Source organism: Papilio machaon, chromosome 13 (assembly GCF_912999745.1).
Source record: "Papilio machaon chromosome 13, ilPapMach1.1, whole genome shotgun sequence".
In the NCBI taxonomy this organism is placed as follows: domain Eukaryota; kingdom Metazoa; phylum Arthropoda; class Insecta; order Lepidoptera; family Papilionidae; genus Papilio; species Papilio machaon.
This window is the reverse complement of record NC_059998.1, coordinates 4956562-4970704: the sequence shown is the minus strand read 5'-3', so window position 1 is coordinate 4970704 and position 14143 is coordinate 4956562. Positions and strand designations below refer to the sequence as shown.

At 33.3% G+C, this 14143-nt stretch overlaps 1 protein-coding gene across 3 annotated transcripts in view; it reads left to right on the top strand.

The window, feature by feature from the left end:
- LOC106717962 (protein singed wings 2) overlaps positions 1–11850 on the top strand; it is a 48119-nt gene extending 36269 nt beyond the window's left edge. For 2 of the 3 annotated variants that reach the window (XM_045680783.1, XM_014511950.2), the window contains exons 2-9: positions 2387–2576; positions 2987–3146; positions 5768–5930; positions 6665–6822; positions 9674–9847; positions 10292–10450; positions 11133–11333; positions 11559–11850. In XM_045680783.1, the coding sequence (XP_045536739.1) occupies positions 2440–2576; positions 2987–3146; positions 5768–5930; positions 6665–6822; positions 9674–9847; positions 10292–10450; positions 11133–11333; positions 11559–11747 (1341 nt within the window). In that variant the 5' untranslated portion in view covers positions 2387–2439 and the 3' untranslated portion in view covers positions 11748–11850. Of the gene's footprint in view, positions 1–215; positions 394–2386; positions 2577–2986; positions 3147–5767; positions 5931–6664; positions 6823–9673; positions 9848–10291; positions 10451–11132; positions 11334–11558 lie in introns of those variants that run through there. The other variant, XM_014511951.2, reaches the window with a different exon arrangement.
- Positions 11851–14143: the final 2293 nt, after the last annotated feature.

The window sequence follows — 14143 nt, the reverse complement described above, 5'->3', positions numbered from 1 at the left end:
AAAATAACGTAAATTGTTAAATTGTGGTTAGATTTGTAAACATTGTTGTACCGTCATTCTTCTATATCTCTGTTTGAGATTTTCATTTTCAGAGACTCGGATCTTCAGTCACGGTTGGCGTGTCGGCCTCGCACTACGTTATCACTCGGGGTGGAAAAACGAGATTTTTCGCGAAAAACTTATCATTGTCATACAATATTTTACACATAAAATAGTTAAAGAACGAAGAAGAGAGAAGTAGTTGTCTATTGTGATGTACAATAGATGGTGGTCTGTGATTGTGATAAAATTGTTTTCTATTAATGAGTTTATTCGATTAATTTTTGTCATTTTAAATTGTGGTGTTTGATGCACTTAAACTATAGACTTTTTATCAAAAAATGAAGCTAACAAGTATGTATTAGACTTTAAAATTCAATAAATAATTTTAGGAAATTACGCTCTGGTATTATAATAATATCTTTTATTGATTGTGCCCCAAAATACTACAGTATTGACTGCATGTTTTTAATTAGTTAATTGATAAAATTTCGAACAACTATTTCTAGATTAAATGCATTTATTAAAAGACATATTTTTAAATAACATTGTAACGAAACCTTGCATATAATTTCCCGATTTACTGGTAATCTCCAGACCGGTGCAAAATATCCACTTCATAGATGTAGAGATACTATATTAGATATAGTAGGATGTAAATAGATAAGCGAATAATCGCATGTCAAAATGAATGTTAATACTTGATAACGCTCTTTTCTGACGGTAAAACAATTTTTATATTGATTCAGTAGTTCAACTGTTTACGCATTATTAACCAAACAAATATCTATTTCATGTATAACTAGCAGTTGCACGCGACTTCATCCGCGCGGAATTAGAAAAAAAAATCTAATAAATGTCACATGGAGTTAGTGTAGCTTCACAACAGTGAAATAATTTTTCAAATCGGTTCATTAGTTTTTGAGCCTATTCAATAGCAAACAAACAAACAATCAATTAAATCTTTCCTCTATAGATAGTATATTTTTTGTTAGTCAAATATTACCTACGTTGCCTATTCCTTTGATCTTTTTGATAGCAGCAAAAATAATCTAGAAATATCCGTACTGATGAATGTTAATTTAAACAGGATATTTTGTTTATTTAAAGAGCGGGATTCAATATCTCTTTGTTATTTATATTTATATATGTAAATTCTTTTAGTAATGCAGCTCTTACTGTGCTTTACTTTATTATATAACTAAGTTTTGAATTAAAATAAACCATATTAGTAACCTATGTGTTCTTCCAGCCTATGTTCTATATCTAGATCATATTTCAGCGTGATCAGTTTAGTTATTCTGAATATACGTAGTAACAAACATCCATCCATCTAAACTTTCAGTGATTATATTGATGACTCAAACATGTCTGTTTTTAATAACATTACAGCCTTATGAAGGTGAAATTGTTACTAAGTTTGTAATAATTATGTCATTTTTCATCATATGTATAATCAGTTAAAAATAACTATATTGGCAACAAAATATTTGTTAAATAAAATTGCTATTCTTGATATAAATGATGGTTGCCGAGTACAATTAATCCGATTCAAATAACTTCGTCACGAACTTATTTAGAATAATATTTCGAGACAACATAAATATTAGACGTAAGTGTTAATACAATTATGGTCACTTTAAAAGTTCCATGTTTAGAAACAAGTTGATGCGGATGTGGCGATACCTTTGAAAATATACACTTTATTTACAACATCCATCAACGTTTGTATAAACATCCATCCAATCATTCGCATTTATAATATTAGTAAGATTGGGGTGAACATATAGTTTAATAATCTTAATATGGTATTAAATAATGCATTCTGATGTCTAGTGTTTGTTTTTGAACAACATATTTATTACCGTCCAACATTTTGGGAGATTATCAAGAACAAGCACGGACTTGCGGAAGACGGTTAGACAGGCATTCATGCAAACAGACAAAACTTTTAAAAATAGCTTTTTCGTTAAAAGCAACGCAAATACATCATATATACGAAATATTATTATTTTTTAGGTTTAAAAGTTAAACCTCTTTCCCATCCCACCATTTTCTTATAAGGAGAGAATGGGAAGGGACAGTGAATGTGACTCATAGGAAACTGAAATATTCTCTTTCTCTGCGTCCCCACCTCGGTCGGATAAATGTAGAAAACTCATCTGCAATTGCGTATATTAATGGGCAGCGGACGCTTCGCTATTTCGGCGAATCAGGTGGCCGCTTGCTCGTTTGACACCTTATAATATAAAAAAACCCACCTTACTTGTGTGTATTTATTTTTCGCTAACTTTATGTAAGTATTTACTTTCTTAGTTGTAACTGTAACTTATTCTTTTTTTTCCAGTGTACGAGGCGGTAGTTATATTCGTATTATTTCAACTAAGTACACCAATTGTAATGCAGAGAAGAAGGAACGAAATTATATCAAGAGATTGTTCGCTGTACGAGTTTACGAAAACAGCAAATTGTGTTTCGAACCACAACCGGCTGTTTTGTAAAGGAGGGTTTACAAGCGAGTGGGTTAATGCGGCAAAGTAAGTTTGTTTACGTTATTGTAACCTGTACTTAAGATAAACACTCATATATGGAATAACTTTATGTAATCAGTTAAGCGTTAAATTTAATGTAAAAGATCAACAAAGAATTTTATTACTTCAGTAATTGTTTTACTAATAAGCGGGTAATGTTTTTCGTGAAATGTAATATAACATTTTTGGTATAGATAAAGTATTAAGGTGTATATAACGAAAAAAGTTGTAACTTAAAGAAGTAGATGCCTTGTAGACGTAACATGTTACGGTGCCTTCCTATGGAGATCCCGATACCCAACACAGTTGCACTGTAACTCTGGTTTTCGACAGATTGAAGGTTCCCTTCCCCTCTCGAGTAATAAACGTGTGACATGATGTAAAGGTTTAATACGAATTATATGACTTTTTGCTAGGTATGAAATAACACATTTAAAAGTTTTGGAATGGCCGGGGCCGTGTTTGGACGTGGCGCGATTGCAGCATCACTTTCCCGCGTTGCGAGCTCTGGAGATCGTCAACTGTTCGTTGTTAACGAAGTTCAAAGGACGCTTTGTAGACTCCAGTAAGATTGAGGTTATTGCTATTTTAAACCTTTAAACGAAGCACTTCAAGTTCAAAATTGCTTTGTCGAAACGATGTTTCAATTGTTCGATAAATTGCAAAAAAAAAACAATGTATAGAACAACAGCCGCGTAGCATATGGTCAAAAATTATTTTTTAAGAGGCTCTTGTATTGGGTTCAAGTTGTGAGATTTCTTGCAAAACCTTTACAAGTGTTAATGTGAAAAAATTTATTGTTAAGGCATGTTACAAGGGTGTTTAAACGGCTTTGTTTTGGGGTTTGAGTGGTCTCGTTCAGCTGTAAGTAATATAAACTAAAAATAATCAATTTCTTATTTTAAAGTGATAGATATTTTACAATTGAAAATCCTTTAATATTTCTAGGCATTGCGGTTGTCACATTGATGTATCCCGACAAAAGTCTATAGTCTGCGTGTTTAATTGAGATAATTAGAAAACCCTGAGTTACAAATTCAAAGAATGTGTCAAAATCTGTATTGTTTTATAATCCACTTGCTTTGTTAGGTTTAAGCTATAGATTTAAATTAGGTTTTGATAACATCTAAGTGGATTTTATGAAAAAAATATTTTAAAAAACCCAAAAAGATTTTTTTCAATGAATTTTTAAATCTTATGCTTTTTAAAGCACTCCTCAGGCGAAGACTAGATTTAGTCATGCTTCGACAGATAGGCCCAAATTTGCGGCCGAGTAAGCTTTTAACTACTTAGTTTTAACCAACTTTATAAATAGTTACGTTTATTTTGATTGAACTGTTAATTTTATTTACGCCTATTACGTTTGCGGGAACGAATACTTACTTTTTTTCTACTTTTTTCTATAACTTTAACGCTATTTTATAAAAAATGTTATGAATACGAAATGTTTAATAATGTCTTGGTAACAACTCAAGAGGAAAGTAATCAATATTTCCTTTCACAGTTTTCCGATCTTGTAGGGATGAAATAGGTGTCCCTCATTCCCGTACTTTAGCTTCCTCAGGGTTTTACGTGCTTTGATTAAATAGACTTACTTTTATATTACAAGTGTAATATTTTCACTATTTTTATTTGCATCTAATTTACCGAACAACCGAACATTACACAAGTACGCCCTCTTTGTATTTTCATACTAATTGAGGACTAGTTTGGCCTTTATGTAATTATCTCGAGCTATATACCACCAACATATTCTCGTGTTCACTTCCAATAGAATTATACGAGTTACATTTTTACGAAATCGAGCCCCTAACCGTTGGTTTCTGAGACCAAAATCTCTGTATGAAGCATATCATCATCCCTCTTATTATATCATTATCAAGCAGAGATAACAGTATGTTTTAAACGGGTATTTTGATCACAGATAGTAAGTAGAGAAGAATGAAAAAAGAGCTTATCTTAGGGATTTGAAATAGATTGGCGTGACTGGTGAGATATGTCACTGCCGATTAATTACTTTTAAATCAAATATGCATATATATATTGTGACAACCCTTAAACATATTTTATTGTGTACAATAGGATACTGTAATATTGTAGATCTGAGGTGTCAAACTTGATATTTACTCGTATATTAGGTACTCTACATTTCTAACTTGTCTACTTGCCTTGATTTTGTAAGATTGCCTTATATATCATTTTTGCTTATTATTTAATACAAGCTTTTACCCGCGACTTCGTCCGCGCGGAATAAAAAAAATGCACACAAAATAAAAAAGTTCCTATGTCCGTCTCTTAGTTCTAAGTTACCTCCCCATCAATTTTTAGCTAAATCAGTTCGACCGATCTTGAGTTATAAATAGTGTACTCCGTCCGCGCGGAATAAAAAAATAGAAAACGGGGTAAAAATTATCCTATGTCCGTTTCCTGGTTCTAAGCTACCTGCCCACCAATTTTCAGTCAAATCGATTCAGCCGTTCTTGAGTTATAAATGGTGTAACTAACACAACTTTCTTTTATATATATAGATAAGATTAAAGTGAAATTACGAATTAACAAAAATAACAGAAAAATTGTGAACCTCCTCCGTTTTGAAGTCGGTTAAAATTGGAGGTCGGAACGATAATGAGGAGGTTATACATAATCATTTTTATTTTGTAAATACAAAAACTATTGATCTTACTGTTTTTTTTTAAATTCAACAACGCAAAACGTCCAATTAAAATTAAAGTTAAAAGTTACGTTTTTAATTGGATAAGACAAGCTTTTGAAAGTCAAAAAAGTCATCTGATTTTCTTTTAAGTCTTATTAATTTATAAACGAAAATTGAAGGTTAATATTTAAAACTCCTTTATAATGAAATACATTTTGTCTACAGCAAAGTTTGTTTCTTGAAAACGTATCTCTCAAATTTCAGTTTCTATGGAGATTTTCTATTTAAAGGGGATTTATATTCATAAAGTTTCATCGTCGTTCACTCTAAATATCTGTAATGTTTACGAGATTTATAATTCACAAACATAAAACGAGAACTGGTTTCTGTAATTAGAGCAAAATTATTTGACTACTTACAATTTTTCAAAATGTAATAAGCAGAAAATTTTATATATTTCATATGTATTTGCTCTTCGTATTTCATTTCTTAATTTTATTAGAGACATTCATGATGGGTTTTTTAAATTCGATTTTTTATACAGAAAATCGGTTTACATGGATTGAATTCTCTTTGGGAAGTTCCTGCAGACCTGGTATCAAGGATGTCTGAACTACGGGAGTTGGATTTAAGAGGCAATGAATTGAGACATATCCGCGGTGCTATGATAACGGGCCCTCCGTTGTTACAGCGGGTTCATCTTAGCAGTGAGTACATTATATATGTGTTTTTATAATGATCAAATGTTATTTTTTCACATCACAAGGTGGAAAACGAGCAAGCGGTCACTTAAATTCGCCGAAATAGCGAAGCGACCGCTGCCCATAGGCATCTGCAATTTTAGATGCTTTGCCTACCTTTAATCGACGTAGCAGGGGATACACAGAAAGAAGATATTACCCCTTCCTATGCGTGCCCTTAATTGCCAAATCCACTTCCCTTGCTATACTTTCCTTAGAAGAAAAGGGTGGGAAGGGAGAGGGGGTTAAATTATGCCTCCAGCACGCACATTCACGTCTATCTTCTGTGTGTTCGTGGTATTTCGCCGGTACATTCGTCCAACTGATGTTGTTGCTGGCGTCTACGACTGTTACTTACTGTTATGTCAAAAATCTTAATGTCACCGTCTTTAACACGTTTCCAATCATATTTACATAATATATAAGAAGAACCTTTACAATCTTCTTCTTATAGTGCCATCTTCTTTTGAACAATCATTAGAGCAACTTGCACTCTTGTAACTGGCTGAAAAGCAGATCCGTGATTTTTTACAACCACTTGCTAATGTTCGGAGACAGGATATTCATTTTCGCCATATAATAATCAATTTAAAACAACATTGTTTAATTTTATCTTGTCCTGAAAACTGTCTTAATAACGTTTTATTAATTCAATTTATTTTTATTTTATATGTTTAATATGGTTAAACATTTTGTTTCAGATAATAAATGGGACTGTAGCGACAGTGGATTAGACTGGCTGGCAATAGAACAAGATAATAGTACAGTTAAGACACGTATAGTCGATTATTATCAGTTAATTTGCAATCAAAGGCTTTATAAGGGAAAACCTCTTCATAAAGTCATGGATATCATAAAGGTAACTCTCCTTTGTTTTGATTTGTGTCGTTAACGTATAACTCGACCACTTTAAACTAGTTTAATGGAGTTCTGACTTATATAGCAGACCATGATATAATTACAATTAAATTTTATGAAATCCAATTACCTCATATGAATATAATAGTTTCCTTTTGGCAAATATAATTCCATAATTCCGCTTGACACTGAGACAACTGATAAAGTTATGAGTAGGATCGAAAGAGATAAATTAGGTTTTTGGAAGAGGTAGTAGTCGTAAATCATAAGAGTATTTATAAAAATAGGGGATCAAAATCAACCGGCGACAGTGTTAATTTCCTGTTATAACGTGATCGCCTTCAATCGCCTTCGATCGTCTACTAAAGACTGAATAAGCGTTTACAAAGCTAAGGCGCACCATTTTTCGAGTACTTCACATCAAGGGGGATCGTGATCAAGCACGATATCGTTACCACAATCCAAATTTGCCGTTATATGTAATCCACCAAGTCAACTTTTTATCAACTCAAAGTCTCTGGTAAGCCTAAGCAAGCAATAGTTCTTTTAACAAAGAGTACAAAGAGCCTGCACATATCGAAGTCGCAGCAATAAATATTTATGATAGTCCGATAAGATATGGAATGCTATGTTAATTTGATTAATAAGGAGCAATGAACGAACTCTTATTATTTTCTCTTGTTTTTACAAGGCTTGGGGCTATTTACAATGTTGGCTAAATTTTAGGCCTCCACCCCTTCCCATCCTTTTCTAATAAGAAACAGATGAGGGAATAGGATTTGACGTGGGAGGGTTTGTATAAATAAAATAAAATAAAAATAAAATAAAATAAAATAAAAAAAAAATAAAATAAAAAGCTTTATTGATTCCTTACAAATTATGCATATATACTACTTGTAACAATAATTATTACTTATTTAGTCTAAAACTACAAAGTATGTAATAAACTACTAAACATTATTTTTAATCAGTTGTAAGGACCGCCAATAGCGGTAAAAGCCTCCTCCATGTTTTGCCATCCAATTCTGTCTCTAGCTAGTCTACTCCATGTTTTTCCTACTAAGTTTGTTATGTCATCGTCCCACCTCTTTCTTGGCCTACCTCTTCTTCGTTTTTTGTGTATTGGGTACCAGTTTGTGACTATTTTCGTCCATCTGTCGTCCTTCGTTCTCTGTACATGTCCCGCCCATTTCCATTTCATTTTTAATGCGTGTCTTACTCCATCCGCAGCTTTCGTTTGTCTTCTTATTTGAGTGTTACTTATTCTATCTTTCAATTTATAACCTGCATAGCTTCTTTCAATGGCGCGTTGGCATATTTTAGTTTATACAGAGAGGATTTTGATAGAGGCCAGGTTTGGCAGGCGTAAGTGAGGCATGGTAGCAAGCAAGCATGGGAGGGTTTGTATAGTAAAGGGAAATGTCCTTTTTCTGTACATGCTCTTTCTTATATCTTAAGGTGACAAACGAAAAAGCTGCCACCTGAAATAGCAAAGTGACCGCTGCCAATTACCATCGACAATTGCAGATGCTTTGCCTACTTTTATCTACAGAGGAAGAGAATATTTCCTCTTTGTATGCGTCCCCTCCATCTCTAAATTCACTTCCACATTCCATCCCTTCCTTATAGGAAAAGGATGGGAAGGAATAGAGGACTAAAATTAGGCCTTCGGCGCGCACACTCATCTGACGATACGCTTAATTACTGCCGCTTCACATATGTCTTCTATGTGGTCGTGGTAATTCAGTCACGCCGGCCCATTCGTGCAACTGATGGCTTTTTGCAGGCCATTCTTCTCTCGACCTCTACCACTGAAAAATCTCTCTCCTGTCCTTTAAGGGTAGGCATTTTCATCTGCTACTTTCTCACTTATTGCTAAGGTCATAGGTACTGTTCTTCCACACATCTTTATCGGTCATTATATCTGATTTCCCTCCTTTCTTACTCATATCATTTTATCCCTCCGTACTTTCTTTGGTTTTCCTCCATCTTTGTAGAGTATTAATACAAAAATAAAGGGGTTTGTACTCAGAACTTTATACACTAATCGGATAGTCATTAGTGTGTCCTTCGTTGTATTTGTTCATAACAATGTTTCACAAAGCAAGGACGCGTCGTTTCATCGGACATAGCATTTGATGACGTCACAGTTTACTGATCATTACGCAAATGGTTTTATTTTTAGGTTTATTGAAGCGTCGTTATCGGAAAATTAGCGTACTTAAGTTTATTGTCATACATTATGTGCAATGCGTCCGGCACGACTGAAATAGTATCGACTATTTACAGGAAATATAAATATAGTAAAGCTACGGAATATAAATCATATTTTCTTACAAAACAAGACCCAGATACCTCTGGGTTATATCGTAATGTTTATGTTGTAGATAGACATGAATTATTTTATATTTTCTAATCAATTTAAGTAAAGGATAGGATATATATTTTGGTATGGATTAATTTATTAGACAAATAAATAAAAATGAACATTGAGAAAATAATAAAAATACGTCCGGTAAAATTTGGACCACCGTATCAACACTATATTGTACATTTGTTACATCTCACTAGGGACCAAGGTTCGTAATTAGGTGTCGGTTGCCTTTACCTACACTACATAATGCAATACATATTACATTTAACTACGTTATAAGGATTTACTGATTATAAATTTTCCCCCAAAACCCGGCAATTTAAATATACGATGCAAAAAATAATATATACCTACATAGAAATTGAGAACCTCCTTCTCTTTAATGTCAATTATAAAGGGCTCCCAACCAATTTTTTCTGTCGTATTAATTTATTTTTATAGGAAATATTTTTTTATGTGTCTTATATTAATTTTTAAGATGGTGCGTCAGACATGTCCGGAGCCGTGTGCTTGCGCGATGACCCATGTAGTATCTGATTTGGAAGGGGCTGTGATTCCGATGATCACGGTCGACTGCTCCAATAGACATTTAGAAGTGCCGCCGGCAACGTTGCCTCCCGGAACTACCACCTTAAGGCTCGAAAATAATAAGGTAATTTCATTCAATTAGGTACTGTTTTTCGTAGAACAGAGAAGAAAAGGAGCTTCAATTAAAATACAAATGAAGATAAAAACAAACAGTAGTATTTGTTGTATCTTTTTATTTTTTTTATCTGTAGCGCTACCTTTTCAATACAAATAAAAAATACAAAGGTCATAATAAAAAAAATTGTGTTCACACCTTTAGTGTATCTTCACAAATATTAACACTTCACACATAATAGAAACGTACTAAAAATCTATTGTATTTTTTTAAAGGAACTTACGTATTTAATAATTGTTTGTAGTCAGTGTCAGTAGTCACCAACACAGAATCACTTGGTGATTATCGACTAAATTTGTCTTTAACGTTTGACTAAGTTTTTCCAATGAAAGTATCATAGTTATGTAATAGAAAATACATTGAAGACTTTTTAAACATTTGATTTTATTCCAGATAAATACTATAAGAATGATAATCCAGAATCCCCAATATAAGAAGCTTGCTGACTTGTATCTTGACAATAACAGTATATCTGCAGTTAAAGAGTTGGAAGGTTCAGAATGGTTTGGTACATTCCGTGTCCTGAGCTTACGCGGCAATTTGTTAAAGCAGGTAAATTATTTTCACACTTACATATTTTACTAATATTATAAATGCGAATGGTTGGATGGATAGATGGATGTTTATTTGAAGGTTTTTCCGTAACGGCTCAACGGATAGGCTACTTAAATTGTTTAAACTTTCGTGAGACATCATAATTAATTAATTAAGAAACGGCATAACTCACGTTTTGATCGTCCGGTGGCGGCACCGACACTCGCCCTGAAGATGGACCCCCGATGGGTCCGAAACTAGTCGGTGCCGCCACCGGACGATCAAAACGTGAGTTATGCCGTTTCTTAATTAATGGATAGGCTACTTGTTCAGTTTTTTTAATTCCGCGCGGACGTAGTCACGTGCGAAAGCTATTCTATGCAAGTTTCAGGTTTAAATGAGTACACATTCGAAATAACACTTCTTGTAATTTATTACAGTAAATGTTGTTTTAGTTTTTAAGTATCATAGTTTACGTCGCCATAAAATAAAGAATAATTATTTAACAAATTCTTATAAATAATTGTATGAAAAATTCTTTGTATCAATAATTTTCCGGGTTAACAAAGTGATTACAAATTAGAAGGGAGAATTGATTATTTAAAGTATTTCTTCCAGCCTTCTTTAAATAGGTACATTTAAAATAATTTAAAAGTACTCATATAACAAAATTTTTAAATTTACATTTATTTTAAATCAGATTCCAGTGTACGCATTCGATAAGGCGATACAAGTCAACAATAATATAATGCACGTAATGCTTGGCCACAATCCTTGGAGATGCGATTGTCACTTCATACCAAGGTTCCAAGCTTTGCTGCTCAAATACAAGAGAGTTATACGCGACCAACATGACATTAAATGCCCGAAGTCTGACGATAAAACCATTTCACTTGTCCAGGTAACCAACTAGATCAATTTATGCCGATTATTTTAAACAAACTATTGGTTAAAGGTTTTTTGAAGGTAACATTCTAGATATTACATAAAAAAAACACTAAACAATGTATTAAAACAGTATAGGAGGGAATTTAATATTTGTCTAGACTTGGTTTCGTGATCGAAATTCCTTTCGAACAAAAACGAGAAATTAAAAACTATAGAAATATTAATCATTCTGTTACAGATCAGCACAATATCCTTAGGCCACGTGTGCAGTAAAGGAGGACAAGTGGAGATGCCTATAAGCTATATTAATATAGTAAATTTAATACTCATGGCCCTTATAATGTTAATTCTCGGTAGATTTATTTATGACTGGCACACATTCAAAACGACTGGTAAATTACCTTGGCTGTCTTCAATATTACCTTAGATTATATATAAAGAGATTCATTTATATTAAATGATATCGGAATATATTAAAATTCTCAAAGCTGTAGCTGAGAGTATCTCTCGCAGTTATTTACGCACAGATTGGTTTTGCGTAAAATATTGTTGTTGGTTATTGAAGTGAATTATTGCGTGAATTAGCAAACCGTGGTAATGCTAATAAGGTTTATTGAACTAACAATATAAGATTTAAATATAATTCAGTCTGACATTAAAGTTTGTTTATATTGTAAAATGGAACTTTAACTTATCACACATATTTTGTGTGTATTATATCCAAGTGTTCCCTTTATTTGGTAATATACACACAGGTTGTGAAATATATTTACAAAATTTCCAGTAAGGTATACATGGTAATAGGCAATTAGGTCTGTACTCACTCGAAATGATTAAACTTAAATCTTTTTGGAGTCGAAATCTTGTAAGGGAGCGCTTGGCCTAAGTGCTCAAAAATTTATTGTCAGTTCTTACAAGAAAGCAGTCTTGTTTATATTGGTTTTAAAGTTTAATTTACCTTTTGTTGTAATTTTCAAGCTTAACTTAGTGATAACAATTATAACCTTGACTCGATGCGTGAGGTGACCTCGATATAAATGAAAGGAACTAAGTGGTATTTACTTCAATTTGTTAAAATATATATCTTCTGTGTAATTTGTTCAGACGAAAAAGTTTGTGTGTACAAACTTGTTATACGCTACATACAAAGGTGGGCATTAACTCGTTAATCCGTTAATCGTTAATTAACGAAGTTAACATTTTGCTTAACGGATTAACTTTTAAGTTAAATTCAAAAAGTGTTAACGCTCTTGTTAACTTCCGTTAAATTCTACTTCCGTTAATTTAGTCCGTTAATTGTTATAATAGACACTCATTGACGTGTTGTCATTTTATTTAAATTATGCATCAGGCTACATTCGTAAGTTCGGCTATGTTCGGGGACCGTCGGCGAGTCGAATGGTGACTGAGAACAAGCGAGTGCGAGTGTTAAGCCGCATTCACATTTGCCTGACGTGTCGTGTCGTGATGCTTTCTGTCGTGATGGCTACTGTTCACATCTATGTGACGCGTTATGACGCATTTTTAATCAGTTCCGTTATACCTCTCGGAGAGTTTACACATTCGCAATGTTTTTTCATGAATCATCCGATTCGGATTCAGATTATGAAGAAGATATGCAGTTATTGGCACTGGCAACACTTCTAATAAAACAAAAAAAGAGAAGAAGATATTGGATACATCCAGTAAATACAAAAAGATAGTTTAGTTTTAATAGATTGATCCTTATATTGTTTACATTTTGTATCATAAATCGCTTTATATTGTCGTACGTACTCGATCAGCTCGTCGTCCATACCTTCTGACGCGTCACAACACGACACGTGCGCGTGCACACTTGTCCGACCCGCTGTGTCGTGTCGCTGCGCCGTCCCCCGCACCTCACCCAACTGACGCGGACCGGGATCGCTACTGACGCGACACGACACAAGCCATCACGACACACTGCGTCAGAGAAGTGTGCACGCAACCATATTAATTGTATGAGACCGATACCTTTCTGACGCATCACGACACAACACGTCAGGCAAATGTGAACGCGGCTTTATGCAGGTTATACAATACACCGAGAAGCCGGGAAAAAACGTGAACAAAAGAGTACCACAGAATCCTTGTTAGAAAATAGTGACGATTTAACCAAACTTACCTCTATCAAATATTGCGAAGTTTAGGTACTTGACACCTTCAAAGTTTATTAATTTTTTCACATTTACACAAATATCTCGAAAAATCTATATTACATTTTATTCACATTAAAACTGGTTTTCATTTATTTAACATCACTTTTTTTTAGAACAAGATTTTGTTATAAAATCAACATAAGGTTCGAAAGCACTCAATTCTAAATACAATAATTATACACTTTGTCTTATACGTGAAACGCAAAATCTAGTAAAAAAGATAAACACTGCGTTGAATTGCAATCAAAATAATCAAGTGTGAATTACTCTTCAACGTCGTAACTAAATTACAACTAAACTTTGTTGGCGACGAAAATGTTTATTTTAATATTGAAGTTTAAAGACAACAAAAAATATTAAAAAAAATCGTTTATGATTCATTTGAAAAAGCGTACAAATAGGATTTTTTTGTCATTGCGTAGATAAGAAACAAACAATGAAAAATAAATTTACAAATACGAAAGACGAAATGTGCACGCAATAAACATTCCTCAAAAACAAAAGGGATTTAGGTGTTTATTACCGTCGTTTGTTTTTTTGGGGCTTCTTCATAGTCAACGAAAAATAATTTTAACAACACCAAAAATATAAACAAAGGATCAAATGGACAGCCGCACAGAGAATGCGATAACGAACTCGATGG